Genomic DNA, 18575 nt, shown 5'->3' with positions numbered 1-18575 from the left:
TGTTTGGGAAAGGTCTTTCGAAGGTGAAAGTGTGTACGATTCAGAAGAAAATTATAAGCACAATAGAAAACAAGAAAGTATACTCAACTTGCAATAAAGACATACATATTATTATTTATGAACTTCCTGTGTTTCTACAACAATATATACCAATATTTTCAGACAATATATCTGACTCGGTACAGGTATGACATTATAACCTCCGTTTACAGTTAGCACGATGGTGCACTATCATGTAATAATGATTGGACTGTTTTCTGGCAGATGAATAGGTCTGCACGGTGCAATACAATGACCAGCTCGTTCACCGGATCTAAATACAACAAATTTTTTGTTCTGTGAATTCTTACAAAGTAACCTTAATGAAACGAGACCACAAAAAAATCGATGAGATAAGTGATAGGATTGTAATTCTTGCCATTTTATTACAGATGTTAAGATCAACACAATGCTGCAGATGGATGTATGCATTTGGACAGATGTTATAGTCAACACACACACAGGAGTAAACAAAGTGTTGTCATTACTGGTAAATGGAAGTGGGGTAAATACTACTAGATATAGTGATGTAACTAGGACTTGGCTGTGGAGGGGGATGAATCTGACTGAAGAGCATATCACACCATGGGGGAGTTGTATGAAGTAAATTTAAATAAATTAGTTATAGCCTTAATTTCAAGTAAAATCTTTAACTAATGTATTCCAAGCAAGTTACTGTTACCACCTGACACCATATCTATACCTAATGAATTTTGAAATAAAAGTGATTTTGTATTTGTTACATGTGTAATTTTTTTATTTTCCACCCCCTCCCCCTTCCCACCGATAGTTATGCTACTGTTAGGCATTGCAAGCTTGCAAACTATAACAAAGCGTACGTTACCTAAATATTAATACCAACTCAACTTTGCTTGTAAAGAGATAACCTTTCATTCACAGACACAAATAGGAAACTAATACGAGTGTCAGCAGTCCAGTATCCAGAATCGTCTATAATAGTGTGGAAGAATTTTATCAAAGTGTTCGTCAGTGAAGTGAATTGTGATTAGTTTTATGGTCCTGTGCAAATCTTGAAAGTGTAGAGCCCTGGACCTATTTTAAACAGCAAAACTCAGTTTTTAACGTAGCTGTTAATTCTTCTGTGCTATTGGGGTTCTTCCTTCTTTTATGCATAGGGTACAAGTCTTCCTAGGATATACAAAACCAGTGGTTTAACTATTTTAAAGATAAGATTGAAAATTTACCTTAAAAAATTAGGAATAACTTGTTTAAAATAAATATTTTAAAACAATACTTATCAAGGTTATGTAGCTGATTAGATATTACAAAAACAATGAGAAATATCTTAATTCCAATTATCCTTTCAAATTATACATTATCAATAATAAACTTTAAATAAAGATGTTAGTTTTTAACCGTTTTAGCCCCGGCGTCCGATATATCGGACAGAGGTGGTCTAGCTAAAATGCTCAACTTCCGATATACCGGACGTCTCGAGAATTTAATGTAGCTGGCTAATAATATGTCCAAATGCCATCAGTTTCGGTATAGTAGTCGGTGAAGAAACGGGCTACATGCAAAAACAATAAACCTTCCAATTGGCATCGTATTTCGTACATGTTTTATTTGTATCTGTATCTATTTAACATTTTATTTGTATGTAAAAACATCCCTCGAGATAGTACCTATCAGTAAAATATCAAATTCTAGAGGGGCTGATCAGAAATATAAATTGAATTGTAATGGAAAGGCAATTATGTACCGTGCAAATCATGTGATGCCGCGTGGCCTGTCGTAATCGGGATTCTCGAGAAAGATAAGATAACAGCGACAACAATACCGATCACAATGCCTGGAAATGCTTGTAAGTTTGTAATTTTGTAATTAGAGTTGTTTTTTCATTCTATCATGTTTGTTTCTATAAATTTATATTTTTGTGTTCTTCATACTGGTGTGGTCGGTATAATCCCAAAATACCCTATTATTAGTGGTGAATGTGCTATTTTTGAAGACAATGAATTGAGTTGTTCATATAAAATGTATATATTGTAAATATTATTTCTTTTACTTTTTTGAAAAATTAAACAAGTTTTAGTCTTTCAAACCATTACAATTAGTTTGTTATTTTACAATTGTTATTATTTCAAAAGTGCAAAAACAAAATATACATATCTGTATACTTCTACTGACGTGTATGTGGAAATATATGAAGAAGTGCTTATGCAGCAATACAATTAATTGGATATATCTCCTGCATTTATCAAGGAAAATTCTTCAAATTTTGTGTGTTTAGTAAGAAATATGTTCATTTTTCAGGGGCTACAATTTTTTTCTACCCTTTATGCTTATGTCCAAACTATAAAAAATAAAAAAATAAAAATTTTGTTATGTATAAATACGCTAAAAAAAAAAAAACAAATCATTCTATAAAAGTACTTTTTAACTATTACATCTAAGATTACACTTATTTGTGAACAATGTAAAACAAAAACCTAAAAATTATCTTCAAAAATAAGAAAACTAGATGTATTTTCCCTCAATTCTGCACTACGGTCCCTTATCGCCATGGGCTTTCTGGCAAGTCCATGGAAAAATGGCTGGGGTTAAAAGGGTTAAGATTGAGTAGAAAGATTAAGAAAATATGTTTTAATTTTAAATTGATAAACCTTTATCATAACTTCTCTGAAGAGAAAAAGAATTATAGAAAATATTGTAATTAAATGCAATAAAAACACCTAAAGAAAAAAAATTAAATTAAAAATTAAGAAATTATATTTCTTTAATTGGTTGAGCATTAGCAAAGTCTATTACTAGAGGGACTGGAAATGTTTCATTGCTGTTGGTCCATGCGATATCTAGAAAACAAACCAAAATATAGATTTGAATTTTGCATGAAACTTCATTGCTATATAAGCATCACCAAGTTTTATGATGGTGCATTTCCACCATGGAACTTGGCTAAGTGTTACTAAAGCCTATGATTGTATGGTTTCCTGTATGTCAATCTTTCCGCTGGACATATATATGGAGAATGAAATGAGCTATAGCTTTGAAATTTTGCGTGGAAACTCAGCAAAGCCTGTTACATAACATGTGGTATGGAATACTCTTACTTAAATACACTCGCAAAACGTTTTTATGAATAAGACATTTTATTCCTTCAAGCCATTGTAACACTTAACGTACAAAGTTCACATCCTTATTTTGAACCGTTTTATTTTAGGCTATATAACACAGCAAAATGCACATTGGCCGATGTCCAAACTTCTGCTTATAATTTGCCACCATTCCTACTAAAATTTAAAAAAATTTCCTTTTTTCCTGTCCTTAAACATTTTTTTGCAGGGCTGAGACCAAAAGTGTCTTTACAAATATAAAAATTATTACACTCCCTTAAAAACTTTCTTTTCAAATAAGTTAAAAAATAAAAATTTCACTTTTTGACATAAATTGGTAATTTAGTTCAGTTACCAAAAGCTTACAATACACACATTTCCATTCGATGATTGTACTGCTAATTTTGAACTAACTGAGTTCATTGCAAATATGTGACAAAAATTAAAGTTCCGTCGACGAATAATTTTAATAGGATTAGTCTTAAGATAGATCTCCAAAGCTGGATTATCAAGACTATCGAAATCCGGCAATGAATATTTAATAATTAAGAATTTGTCACAAATTGTATTAAAACAGGCGGATATACGATGACTATAAGACACCACCACCGGTATATGTATGACACACTCATACGTTGTGGTGATAGTGTGAAATAAATGTATTTTCTCCTCTTCTACAAGAAGAAAATAATCACCCATGGCTACCAATCCAATAGTGAACTTGCCAATTGTGGGAAGTACTTTCAACAACCGTTGAGAGGTGCGGTAGTTAAAGACTTTGGAAGATTTAGTTGTTCCAACAGCCAACAATCCATGTTGAATTGCACAAGAAGGGAGTGTTAATTCAAGTGTTTCACTATTTTGGACATAGTAGAAGTCCAAGCTAGTCATAGAGAATACATAGAAGTTATACGTGAAAAACCATTTAGCTACAATTATAAAGTCTTTTGGTGGTTTTTCAGAATGTACAACTTTGACAATGCAATTATTAACATTATCACTACCAGGATACAGAACTGTTTTCAACTTCTTCCCAGACGTAAGATTCCAAATGTGTACTTCTCCTGATAACAAAATGCCTACAAACAAGTTCTCATCAACAACGCATCTTGAATTTAGAGGAGAAGTCACAGTTTTGTCTGTTTTATTGAATGGAACAGGATCTTCTCTATCAAAGAAAAAGCTTTGTTCAAGACTCCAGGTTAACTCCATAGGTGATCCATGATGATAAATTTGGACGAGAGTTTGCTGGACAATAATAATCTTGTCGTTCCCGAATGTTGAACAGAAATTTACATCTCCAGTCAACAACAGCTCAAAAGGTTTACTCACAATCACAGGACTATTGCAGACATCCCACAACATCACCTTTCTTTTACATAATGTAATTAAATAATGGTCTGTAACAAAATGGCATAACATGTTTTCCTTCACTTTCATTCGCTTACATTTGTATGAGCTTTTTATAGTTAGTTCTTCCATCACATAGTTCCCATTTCTCCAGTGACTCCACAAAAGTTGTTCCTGCAAGTAAGCCTGTCTCCATTCACCCAAGGGGCTCAAGTTCTTTAAATGCTCCTCCTCTGACAACACAAACTTGGGTTCCACTCTACTCTGGGCAGCACCAAGGCACTTGGCCAAAGCCCGGTTGCAATGACGTTTCCATATAGTGTCTTGACCAAAAATGTCACGCCATGTGTGAGTAGTACCACAGCATGCTTTCAGGTCTTTTATACTCAAGAATAGAGCAATCATTTCCACCACTTCTGCAGGCAGAGTCTCCATTTCTAGTTTTGCCTGGAATCAATTCAAAACAATCTAATGTTTCTTAAAGTATTTTATATGAAATTTACCAATAAACTACACTTGTTTTTTTATTTCCTTCACAATAATAATGGATGGTTTTAAGGTGAACGAACAATTCTTTGTTTAAAGTTTTTTAACTGACGATGAGACTGGAAAGCCTTTCTTCTTCATTTGTAATGCCAATGCCCATTACGTGGTGAGGGGCAGCATGGACACCAACCATGCAGGAGAGTTTATGCAAATACATGACTAGCAAATACATGCTGAAGAATACGGACAATTCAGCTACTTTAAAGTATTATACTTGGGAGAAGGTTTTAGATTTTACTAACTAAAATACAGATAATACATTAAGGGTACACAATTATTGGCATTTGTTCAGAGAACAGTTTTTTCTCTTGGTCATACCATAGTAGGCCTACTGTTTGACATTGACACAAAACTCAAAGTTTACCAAGTATAAGAGTTGTACATATGCTATCAGTGAAGTTAATGGCCATAGTTGCCAATCATAAATTTATCGCTTTTAATGTATTTTGCTTGTCCTCCTGAACAAAACTATATACTGTTTTGGGAGTTGGAAAATACTAATAACTATACTTTTAAATAATGTAAATATTATTTTGTGGTTATATTTGTGTAATTTGCTTCTTGTTGTATTTAGCCCTAAAAGGACCTTTGTGCTGCTTCTGGAGTGACAGGATATTCTGAATTGGTAAGGTTGGGGGTGGGTTGCCTCCTTTACGATCCACAATTTTTTTACATTAATCTCATTTATGTCTCCTTTGAAGAAAGAGAAGCCAGGGCCCTAATCAAAGCAAGTAGTGGTGGGATACCATTATGGCTAAGCTAGCAACAGCCCTTCACACTTAGGCGGCCCCACCACCTGTGGGAGGTAAACTAGCCCTATCAAAGTACCCTTGACATATGAAACTCGAAAAAAATGTATATTAAAGTATATACATATATATATTTTTTAATTCAAAAAGTACATTACATTTAAAACCAATGTTTTGTTTTATATTGTTTTTACAAAGACAATTTTTTTCTAATAGTTAACAATAAAGTATTAATAGGTATATTTGTAATGTCAACAAATGTTTTGAAATGCTGCAAAAATGGCTGGCTGCAGTATAATAAGTGGCCACCAGCACAATTAAATCAGCTATTAATTATTAATATCTAAATTATCAAATATAAAAACATCTGTCAAATAGATATTCATATTAATCATTGCCAGCTATTTTTATTTACCATAGTAATATTGTGCAAATTAATTTAATCATTGAAGGAAAATCATTTACGCACTGAGTACACTAGTGACATCAGTCAGAACAATGGCCATAAAGGTCTCAAAATGTATTTTAAAACATTGAACAATGTTTACAAGATAATTTTGATGATGGTGATCCATTTGAGTATTTTTAAATGCTGTCAGACAGTTTTCCCTGTAAAATAATCACAAGTGCTATAATTCTTAAAGTTTTATTATTTTAAATAGTCTTAAATTCTTTAACAAACAGAAATATAGCTTCACTATTCAGTAATACAATTATAAAAGCCTACAACATAATTCTGTCTGACATTATTATTCTAAATTAATTTAAAGTGAAATCATGTATTTGGTATTTGAATAATGGCCACATGTATAATGGAATTGTATGTGTCTTCTTTGTGTCACAAGGATAAATGTATATCCTTGAAAATAGTAAAAAGTAAGTAAAAGTTACATTGTTTTATTTGTAACATTTTATAAATATATAGCCTAGATAGTATTTTATTTATTGTTAGTATATTATTTTCAAGATGTTACAACAGTAGAGCTATTATGTTATTTGAATTATGTTACATGATTTGGCAGCAGTATAATAAGAGTCCAACACTTCAATGATCGATAACATTTAATCACCAATATTCATGAGTAAAGAATACTTTGATCTAACTTTTTAAACCAAATTATGTTACAGGTAGGTCAAATTCCAGTATAAAAAGTAATAATGTTATGGTAAATGAAATAGTATAATATTTATTTACTTTTTACTATTTTGAAGGATAAACGTGTCTGATACAAATAAAACATGTACATAACCATTGCACTTCCTGCCATTACAGATCTACAGTATCAGCAGGCCCGTTTTACTGAGTAGGCATGGTAGGCACGTGCCTAGGGCGCTAGGCAATTGGCATTTTCGGGGGGGGCTCAAAAAATGGAAAAACAAATTGCCGTGGTTGTATCTGCATGCATAATCATCAAACAGACTTTTTTTAGGCTGTCTTGAACTGATAAGTGAATTTGATCCATTTCTCGCCCAACACATAGCACAATTGCTGATATGCTGATATGGTAACAAAGGCAAAGGTAGTGTATCATACCTTTTGTCTGACATTTGCAGTGAATTTATTGAGATTATGAACAAGAAGTACTGAAACAAATCTTAAATGAAATCAAGCAAGCTCGCTATCTCTCTTTCATCACAGACTCCACACCTGATGTGTCCGAACCTTTCTAAGATCAAAGAAATGTATGCCTACATAAAATCAAACAGATTAGAGAACACTTTCCGCAATTTGGAGGTCGCTCTCAGGGTATTTCTAACCTTCCCTATGACGAACTGCACAGCTGAATGTAGCTTTTCAGCTTTGAAAAGAGTAAAGTCAGAAATTAGATCGCCGATGGTTGATGAAAAGCTTAATGGCATATTGTTGCTGTGCAACAACATTACTTTAAAATTAGACTACAAAAACATTATTGACGACTTTTCAACACGGAAAACCAGAAAAAAGCTATCGTCTGAATCTCTAGTCAGTCTAGTGGTAAGCCAACAAACCAAAAATAATCCAAAGAAAATGTGATTTAACGAATACTATAAATAATGTAAATACTTTAAATGTAAAGAAGGGAGGGTGGGTGGTCCATGAGGTATGTTACACGCTTTCCCACCGGAGGCCAGTAGATACTTCACCGCTACCGGTTGCCAGTCCGGGACACAGCAGGTCCATAGGTGGTGGATTATGGGAAGGCTCTCGAAAAGAATCGGATAATTTGTACATTACAACATTTTAGTCTAAAGTCCCTCCAAACCAAAACTGGCATTTCAGACTAAATCTAACATTACGGTATAGGCGTTATGGTAGGGCTGGTGGGGGGGGGGGGCGTAGTCAGCTGGCAGGGGTATAAAAAGGGGCAACTCTTTGTTGTGCCTAGGGTGCTGGGAGGGTGTAAAACGGGCCTGAGTATCAGTAACAGTAACAGGTAATTCAATGGTAACCCATTACCAGGATACTGTTATTTCAGTAATGGCTGGGCTGATTTAGTGTTCACAAAGATTTTTGGTTACTTAGTAACCAGTACCAGCCAAGGCCAATTTTGCAAGGAATAGAGGCTAGAAATGGAAATATTACTCTATTGAATGTTATTATGCGATATAAGTAGCTTTAGATTAGGTTATCGTAAATATGTTACTAGTAATTAATACCAAAGTTAAACACAACATAAACAAGCGCTCATGTGATCTGTGCTTGAATTTGGGTACTATCTCGAAGGATGTTAAACCAGTGTGGGGTGGTGCCACTGAAGCCCATACTGATGGCCAGAAGCATTTCGGATTGATACTGTACTTTACCGATATTAGATCACATCCTAATCGTACAACGTAATCTGATGTCTGAGAAGTTGGACAATCTGAGGTCAGGAAAATACCAATAAGAAATGTTCCACGCCATCACACACAGGCTTTAGTGGGACCCCATACATCTGGCGTAGTAAGAAAAACAATCCTCGAGATAGTAATAAAATTCAAGCTCAGATCACGTGAGCACTTGTTAAGGTTATCTTTAACTTTTTGATGTTTATAATATGTACGTATGAATAGCCTAATAACAAATAGTAGATAAGGACTTGATAGTACCCAATAATTGTGTTGTATAGTGAAAATTTGAATTAACCCATTAATGATTTTATTACTCTATATTACATTGTAATTAGTTAGATTTTTGTACACTAAAATATTAAATTCATAGGGTAGGGTGTGAAATTTGAGGGAAAGAAACAACTGTAACTGTGAGAGAAGTAAAATATGGTCGTCTTCAGTTTTCCAAATTTTGGTTATAATAATTTGTTTCATCACTGTAAATATTAAATTCATATTTTAATTTAAAACATGTGATTGTTATTGAGGACTATAAATACTTTTATATCGATTGATAGCCTAGGATTTGAGATCCGAATATTAGGTATCGATGGTTACATTCTTTGATATAAAAAACCGGGTCCGCTTATCGTACCCTACCCATAGCATCCTTTAGTAGTTTGGTATGCAAAATTCCTGGCATTGTTAGAAATGACTTAATTTTTGACTTGACAGTAGTATACTAGGTTTATTTCACAACCTATAATAAAATAAAAAAAGGTGTCCTAAAAGTTATATCTTCCACTAAACACATAATACCTGTAATAATAGTATATACATACTCACCAACTGATCTTATTTAATTAGCAGTACGGTACATTCTCTAGTCAACATACATCTAATTTGTTTCTAAGCATTGTGAATTACACCTGTATTTTCCCATCACAAAACCGATTGTACCTCAATTTTACAAGCACTGATAAACTGTATCATACGTTTCAGAGTAACTAGTGAAACATTTACTAAAATTAAAACTTATTGAACTATTGTGCAACAAAAATAAATTAACAATTACTAATCACTACTTCTCATATCTTCGTCTGAATCACTTTTGACAGACGTCATTCAATTCGCATTTTCTCAGTGTCCATGTCACAACCCCAAATAGATGTTATTGTACCTTTCAGGCTTTGGAATTTCCATGCAGCTGTGTTGTACAGTTTAATTTTTGAACTCCACGGAGTTATTTTATAGAAATTATTTCTATGACGTGGTTGCCGATTCTTAGTTCCCAGAGTTAAATTAGTTTAAAATAAAGTTCTTCTTGCATGTTATTAATTACATTTATGATTTTTTTGTTCACACAGTAATGTTATTAGTAGAAAAATTAGTAGTAGTACCTATATAAATGTAATGAAAGTAACTAAAACCCTTTTAAAAAACTTTTTAATACACACACGTGTTTCGGTTTTTAACCGTCATCAGTGTACATTAACCTCTAAATAAACAAATAAATAATAAACAATTAGATATACACATGTGGACCTTTTAAACATATGTTAAATTTAAATGACACAGTTGTAATTTTCTTATTAGTAATCTGTATTTAATATTTGAATTTTTTCAAAAATTGGATTTGTCTTATTTTTCAGATTACTATTTAAAATGTTATGAGGATCTTTATTATAATTTAGATAAATATGTGATTCTTCTTTTGTGTTTAATTTCTCTCCTTTTATTTCGATATCTAAAATTTCCATGTTCTTTTTAATATTTGTGTAGTTATGGCCAGTCTCCAATAAGTGTTCAGCAAAATTTGATTATATTGTAGACACGTTATTTGTTTTCAAAGCTTGTATGTGTTCTTTAAACCTTTTATTAAAATTTCTTCCAGTTTTCCCAATATAATAGCTTTCACAGTCACTACGGTTAATTTTGTATACTTCAGATTGTTTGTATAATTCCTGTTTGTCATAATTTTGATTCACTTTGTTTTCAATAAGTTTAAATGTATTATTTCTTGTTTGGTGACTGATGGAGAATTTTGAATTTTGAAAGGTTTTTCGAACAGCTTTGTTTAATTTAGTATTGAATGTTACACATATATATTTTTGAATTTCTGTAGTATTATGATTAGGTAGTATTTTGTTGGTTTTATTAATTTTTCTGGTTTCCTTCTTAATCATTTTGTCTACAATTTGGGGTTGATATCCATTTTTGACAGCTAGGTATTTTATTATTTTAATTTCCATATTTTTATTCTCATCACTCATTGGCATATTTAACATTCTGTTTACCATTGAGTGAAATGCTGCTAATTTGTATTTCCAAGGATGGTTAAAGGATGATGGTATTAGAAGATCTGTTTGGGTTGTTTTTCTATAAATTTCAAATGAGTGATTTGCATTAAGATTAGAGATACTTATATCAAGAATGTTAATTTTGACTTTTTGGATTTCTTTAGAAAAGTTAATTGTTGGTGATATAGAATTGAGAAATGTTAAAAAGTGTTCTGCCTGGTTATCATCTCCATTGAAAAGACATAATATATCATCCACATATCTAAACCAATAAATTATTTTGTCTTTAAATGAATTAGTGTCACTCATTATTTTGTTCTTTTCTAAATGTTCATATATATATATATATATATATATATATATATATATATATATATATATTTGCAAAAAGGCCTGAAAGAGGAGATATAACATCAATATCATCATTGTTTTTCCAATGGGGTCCGCCGCACGAGATCCGCACGGGATAAAGCAGATAACTGTGGGTCCGCCGCACGGGATAAAGCAGATAACTATGTTTATTCGTGAAAATGTGGAGTGCTTAGATTCGTCATTTACAACAACTACAACAATAAAGGTAAATAATTGTACACTGATATTTCATTATCGTAAACTATGATTGATTGTTTATTGTTAGATTGACACAAAAGTTGAGAAACTGAGTTTATAGGTTATGTCATACTATTGACAAATGTTGATAGTGTTAAGTAAATTATTAGTTTAAATCACTCTGCAATCAATCGTAATTCAGTCGATTGAGAAGAAACAGCGCGTATTGCTAGTCAAACATTTAAAATAACAAATTATAACCTCTAACCTGTCATAACAGTGCGACCAAACAAACGAACTAAACCGACCAATCACCACGCGCGGAGTTAGAATTTAACTGTGTTTAGCAAGAATTTCAAATTCCAATTTTAGTAAATGTTTTATTCAACTTTACCATTTACAATAACAAATTTTAATTAATTTCAAATTATGTACAATGTTTTAGTAAACAAAATATATTTCTATAGTTAAAATTTGCGCAATTCTTATTTTCATTCAATTCCTTGTTCCTATTGTGCAATTTAATAATATTCATATCAATAAATATTCTACCGAGAAAAAGACGTTGTCACGTAAAATCTTCGCCCGTAAAACCGACTTTACAGGCAACCATAATTTTGTATTAGATTATCTTTTAGGATTTGAATTGTTTCTTGTTTTGGAATGTTTGAGTACACGTTGTTAAAACCAAAAGAAATTAAGAAAGAGTTTAATGGAATTTGAATATCTCGAATTTGATTTGCCAGATTAATTGAATTTGATATACTGTAATTATTTTCAAAATGTATGTGGGTTTTTATTTTGTTATTTAATTAAAAATTTACATACCTTGTAAGTAGGAGAGTTACGAAAGTTTACTACTGGTCTAATTGGAATATCCGGTTTATGTGTCTTTGGTTGACCTTTTAGAGTGGGAGCTTTTGGATTTGTCATTTTGAGTTGGTATTGTTCTGCTTTTGATAAACTTTTGCATTTAGTATATATATATTAGTAGTAGTATATATATATATATATATATATATATATATATATATATATATATATATATATATATATACCACAAAATGTATGACTGTTATAATAATTCTCTAAATTCTCTAAACAATGTAGTCAAATATTTTTTACTCGGAAATGCTCTCCCATTTTAAACCATTAAGAATTCTAATATTTTTAAATAAATCATTGGAATAAATAGTGATTTTAAAAATTTAAACTTTGGTGTTGGAATTCGTTTCTTTTCCAAAATTATCAAGTGGTGACAGCGGTATTTTTTTTAATTAAAATATTCCCTTTTGGACGCATTATAAATGACCATACAGCCATTATGTAATAAGAGTGACACACTAAACTCCAACAAACACCCAACTTCGGAAATTATCTGCACACCGACGTCAGTGTAAGCTCAAATTCTGGATGTAGTTAAGTTTTTAGGGTTTACGTTGAACAGGAAACTTGTTTGGAATAGCTATATAAGCAAAATCTCAATATTAGCAAGTGTAACATTTCTGCTACGTAAGCCTATGCTTAAAAGTATTTAATTACGCACCAGAAAATGGCTTCTTGGTCTCCAAAAAGCCCTGCACATTTTTCAATAAAACCACAAAGCATTGTAGACCTATATTTGTGGAACAGGAAATTCTGACCCATTATATCTTTACCAGCTTGCTTTGTTAGATGTAACGAGGACCTCCCTTCCGTGATAAATTAAATACACACCATAAAACCCGAGAGAGGCTGAAACTAGATATAGAGTAAGATATTCAGTTGGCTAATCATGAAGAAATACTGCTTTCTTGTTCCAGCTGCTAGGCTATATAATGCTCTGCTAAATGAAGCGAAGATAGATCCTCGTTTGTTAGGCGTAGGTTTGTCTCAGCACGTCTAACTCAAACTCACTCTAATCCATAGAAGGACATTTTCATGTCAAGGGACACAAACACCAATCCGCTGCCATCTAAAATTAGTTTAAATTTTTAAATATTAGTTTTATTGATTACTGGCGGGGTTACATCTTTACTGGTCAGAGAAAAAGAAGAAGAAGGTATTCAATGTATCTACAATTTCATTATGCGATACGTCCAACGAACTATACTACTGGAACGCGCACTGCCCATAAGTCGCATGTTGTTTTCTGGTCGCATACAGCTGTTCGTTGTGCTTGTATCCACGGGTTCGCAGGCGCTTAAAGTGGGCAAGAACTCACCGCGTTTTGCGTTGGGACGATATGGCACCACGCTTTTTCATGTCGAAACACAAATTGTCGTTTAAAGCGGGCTTTTGCATTGTTGGCTACTTTTCGTGTTCAGTACGTAAAGATGTCTGCTCTGAGCAACTCAACTAGTTGTTTTTATGTTTGCTATTTAGTTTCCAATGTTGGTAATATTTGTTATTTCGTGACATGGTGAAGAGTTGCGCTGGATTCGACGTTTGACGTCCGTGTTAGTGAAATTAACTTGTGGTTGCCGACTATCGTTATCCATACCTAACCTCACAGCTCGTCATCCAACTTTTTGTATTACTGGTATTTTAGTTTTATGTTTACAATGTAACTTTCTTCTTCCATAGTTTACTTTTGTTAACTTTCTTTCATTATTTTAATAACAGTTTTATAGTCTAAACCTAATCCCGTCCACCCAAATTTAACCTATAGCATAGTTGATACCGTGCACGTTTAGGCTGGACCTGACATGTCCGAATCAGGTCCAGCCAACCCAAGCCAAATGGCTACTAATGCTTTAGAGCTTGAAAAAACCGTAGAATCAATTATGAACCCAAATGACCCCATTAATATGGATTTAGATCACACGTATAGTAGTAATGCTAACATTCACAGCAAAGAGTTAAAACGTAATAGAGATCAGGCCGACGAGGAGTATGATTCTAATAAAAATGGGTTAGCAACCGAAGCTAATGTTTAAAAAGTGTTATTAAAAGGTACTATACATCTAAAAATAAAGGACCATGTGAAATAATTATTCAACATAAAGAAAAACACAAACTCAATCCATTGCAAGTAGGAAAAATAATCTAACATCACAATATATAAATTTTATTACACGTGCCAGTAATAATCTATCAGTCATTTGCAAAAATTACACTACTGCAAATAACTTAATTGATCCACAATTAATGAACTACAATGTTTTTGTACCCTCCATCAGAATTTATTCTGTAGGAGTTGTATAATACGTAGAACCTGATGTAAGCGAAAATGAAATACTAACTGAATCTGTAAGTGAACACCCTCAAATTCAAGTTCATAGAATTAAAAGAAGGGTAAACAATAATTTGGTTGATACACATTTTGCAAAAATAACATTTGAATAAGATAATCTTCCAGAATTTATTAAACTTAATTATGTTCGTATGAAAGTTGAAACTTTGGTTAGTCCTGTTAAACAGCGCTACAGATTTTTTTCATACGGACACGTGGCTAGTTCACAATGTAAAAATGATATACAGCAGAGATTGTGGAGACAAATTCCATTCAGAATCTGAACCTTGTTCACAACCTATGAAATGTGTACATTGCTATGGTCCACATAGTAGTTCATCTAAGTTTTGCCCGAAATTCAAAAGGCAGAAACTTATTAAAAACAAAATGAGTGCTAATAAGGAAGATTATTTTACTGCTAGTGCACACTATCCTATAACCTATAAAATAACAAGAGATAACCGTTTTATAAAACAATCTTATGCAGAAAAAATTAAAACAAACAATGATGCGGATTATCCAGAACTACCTGTAACTGGAAATAACAAACCATCTTACTACCATCCTAATAATAGATGTTCATGTTCACCTCTGAGTGATCTAGTTGAAAATGATAATATTGCTAGTTATAGCGCCTACACATACAGAAAACCTAGAGCTAAAGTAAATACCTTAAGCTACTAACAGTAGTAACATGATTTCCAGACAAATCCCTTCAAATAGATTTGGTAACACAAACAAGCCAAATCAAGGTACAGGTTCAGACAACATTGAAAAAACATACTCTGCACAGTCAACAGACAATGAAAGTAATAGAGAGCAATTAAAACCCGTTTTTCAGGATAAAATTAACGAGTTAAGGGGTAAATGCCTTTTAACCTATCGAATACTAACACAGAAAAAAAATTGAAGAGATCTTTTCATCTTACCTTATAGGTCTAAATAAAGATAACATACGCAAAGGTAAAAATGTGAGACCTCCTGAAAGACCGAACAAAATAGGTATAAATAGTAAATACAGTGGCATTACTAAAACTAAATAATGTCAACCCTACTTAACCTTCATCAATGTAATTTTAGATCTCTGAAACCAAATTATCCTGAGATCACACAAATAGTAACAAAAATGATTAATTTTAAGCAACCCCTACAAGGGGCAATACTAGCAGTAATTCATTACATAGTACCACAGGCTCCAAATAAACAGTTGGGCGTAACCAACTTTCTAAGTCGGATTAATACTAACAATATTAGCAATTCACTAAAGTATATGTTATATTAACAACAATGGAAATACATAATTTAAAAGTATTTCAGTGGAATGCCAGGTCATTGAAACATAAAATGGCCTGAGGTAATGCGATCCTTTTCCAAGCAGAGCATTCACATTGGTGCTATACAAGAAACTTGGCTAACCAATCAGGTCAAGTTGATTGACAACAATATTATTATCTACTAAGACTAGATAAATTTGATGTATATGGTGGCATAGCAATAATAGTTCACAAAGCCATAACTACTCAAGTAGTTAGAGAAATTAATACAGAATCTACCCAACTCCTTAGTACTATCACCACCAATTTGAAATATCCAATTAAAATCATAAACTTGTATAGCACCAATAAAAATATAAACAAGAAATTTTGGTTTGAAAATTTATTGTTTTACGATAAAGGGTATACTCTAGTTTGCGGCGATTTCAATGCCCACCACCCTTTTGGGATTGCATTAAGGTCATAGTAGAGGTAATGATATATACAACCATTACAATAACTCCCTATTCATACTTGCAAACTCAAATAATCCAACCACAACTCCAGCTTTATCCCAACACCAGTCTGTAATAGATTATTTGTTTCACCTAAGTTATATTCAACGATGCTCAGTTGGGATATATTACATGATCCAATGGGGAGTGGCCATCTTCCAATTACAATCAGCTTTCAAATTAGTCAATTATATTCTACATAAATCCAAACAAGAATTATACTAGAAATGTTAAGAGAGCTAATTGGGAAATGTATACAAACTACATAGGGCAGGTGTTAGCAGATATCCCTGACCATTCATCGGTAGATATAATAATACATTTTATAACTTGATGACTGAGGCAATAAATATTGCAACTCCTTGTGTAAGAAAGGTAAAAATTACGGAAAAGTTAGGCTTTGTTCCTAAAACTTGGTGGACTGAACAATATTCTCTGGCAGTTGCTCAGTGGAGGCTGTCTTTTAAAATATTTAAACAAAATATGACTGCACTTACATATAGAAATTATCAAATTGCTCAACTCAAAGCTCAGGAAGTAATTCAACAAGCGAAAAAACAGGGTTGGCCTAATCTATGCAATCAGATTAGTGACAGAAGGTCATCAACCTATGCTTGGAAAATTATTAAAAAGCTAAGGAACAGTACAATGGCCTACAATTATGAACTTGATAATAATATTGAATTGGCATAAAAATTTATTAGTCGTATTGTTCCAGATTATGTAGCAAAAGACAATGAAATTAACTACCCCATAATCATAATTAATAGCCAAAGAAGCTTTCTTGAGGATAGTTTTAATATGAAAGAACTTCATAATGCTATTTATTCTAAGAAAAAGGATACATCCCCAGGATTAGATGGAGTCACATATAGTATGATAAAGAACCTCCCAATGAGTGCACTCTATATTCTGCTAAACTGTTACAATAATATATGGAACTATAAAATGGAATTACCTATTCAATGGAAATAATAAAAATAATACCTATTCTTAAACCTAATAAAAATAAAGGTCATGAACAGTCATATAGGCCTATCTCATTAATCTCCCGTCTAATGAAGATCATGAATACAATGATCAAGAATAGGTTTGAGTGGCTAGTCAACAAGTAAAAAATCATTCCTGAAAATCGATTTGAATTTCGGAAGAAGCGTGGCTGCACAGATTATTTACTTACCTTAGCCACAAATATACAGGTTGCGCTAACTCAAAGAGAAAATGTCATTGTTGCAGTACTTGACATTTTAAGTGCTTATGATAATGAAGCTATCCCACTCCTACTGAGAAAATTATACATGCACGGTATACCAACAGAGTTTATACATCATGTTAGTAAATGGCTCATAGGAAGAAGTCTAAATCTGATACTTCCAAATTAAACAATTACCAGACATGCCTACAAAGGTTTGCCTCAAGGAAGTGTAATAAGTCCTCTTCTTTTTTCAATGTACGTCTCTGATTTAAAGAACAGCCTACCTGAAGAAATACAGATAGTACAGTTTGCCGATGATATCTCTCTTTACACTTGTCATATAAGAACTATGACACAGCATCCAAAAATATGCAAATTGCACTACAACATTGTTAAAAGTTTTGATAAACTATATCTTGAGCTTAATGCCACCAAAAGTAACATTACAGTATTTTCAAGGAAAATAAATAATAATAATAATGAACAGTATGGTTATTTTTATGTTAATGGTCACAAAGTAACACCTAAAAATACTATCAAACTGTTAGGTGTGACAATAGATAATAAACTGTCATTTTCAAATCATATAAATAACCTATGCAACCAATGTCAAAAAGACATAAATATCCCTAAACTGTTAGCATGTGGAAGACAGGGATCTCATCCGGACCTCATTATTAAAGTGTACAGAGGTCTCATACTTGCTAAACTGGATTATTGTAGTTTTTTGTTTGGTCATGTATCTGCGAAGTTACTAAATAAACTTGAAGCTATACAAAATCAAGCCTTGAGGATAACTATGAATGCATTTAAATCTACACCTATTATAGCTTTACAAACCGAAACCTCAACATTACTATTAAGTAGTATGAGGCGTTCTACCATTGCAGAAAGAGTTATCTACAAAATAGTATATGATCAAGAACATCCAGCACACTATAAAATTAATTATCTCAATCTGTCATCTTAATCAGCATTTCACGTTATTGGAAGAATAA

The 18575-nt window shown here is 32.4% G+C and overlaps 1 protein-coding gene across 6 annotated transcripts in view; it reads right to left on the bottom strand.

Annotated features, from left to right (window-relative positions):
• Positions 1 to 9733, bottom strand: part of LOC124367442 (F-box/WD repeat-containing protein 7-like) — a 31547-nt gene extending 21814 nt beyond the window's left edge. For 2 of the 6 annotated variants that reach the window (XR_006922892.1, XM_046824260.1), the window contains exons 1-2: positions 9398 to 9729; positions 4565 to 4913 (exon numbers count right to left, since the gene is read on the bottom strand). Coding sequence is in view for 2 of the 6 variants with exons in the window: in XM_046824260.1 (XP_046680216.1) it covers positions 4565 to 4901 (337 nt within the window). In the remaining 4 variants the exon portion in view is untranslated. Of the gene's footprint in view, positions 1 to 2540; positions 4914 to 9397 lie in introns of those variants that run through there. The other 4 variants (XM_046824254.1, XM_046824259.1, XM_046824257.1 and 1 more) reach the window with 4 other exon arrangements.
• Between the last annotated feature and the right edge of the window lie 8842 nt (positions 9734 to 18575).

This window comes from Homalodisca vitripennis, chromosome 8, assembly GCF_021130785.1.
Source record: "Homalodisca vitripennis isolate AUS2020 chromosome 8, UT_GWSS_2.1, whole genome shotgun sequence".
NCBI lineage: Eukaryota > Metazoa > Arthropoda > Insecta > Hemiptera > Cicadellidae > Homalodisca > Homalodisca vitripennis.
Note: the sequence above shows the minus strand (reverse complement) of the source record. Positions and strands in the feature narration are given on the sequence as shown.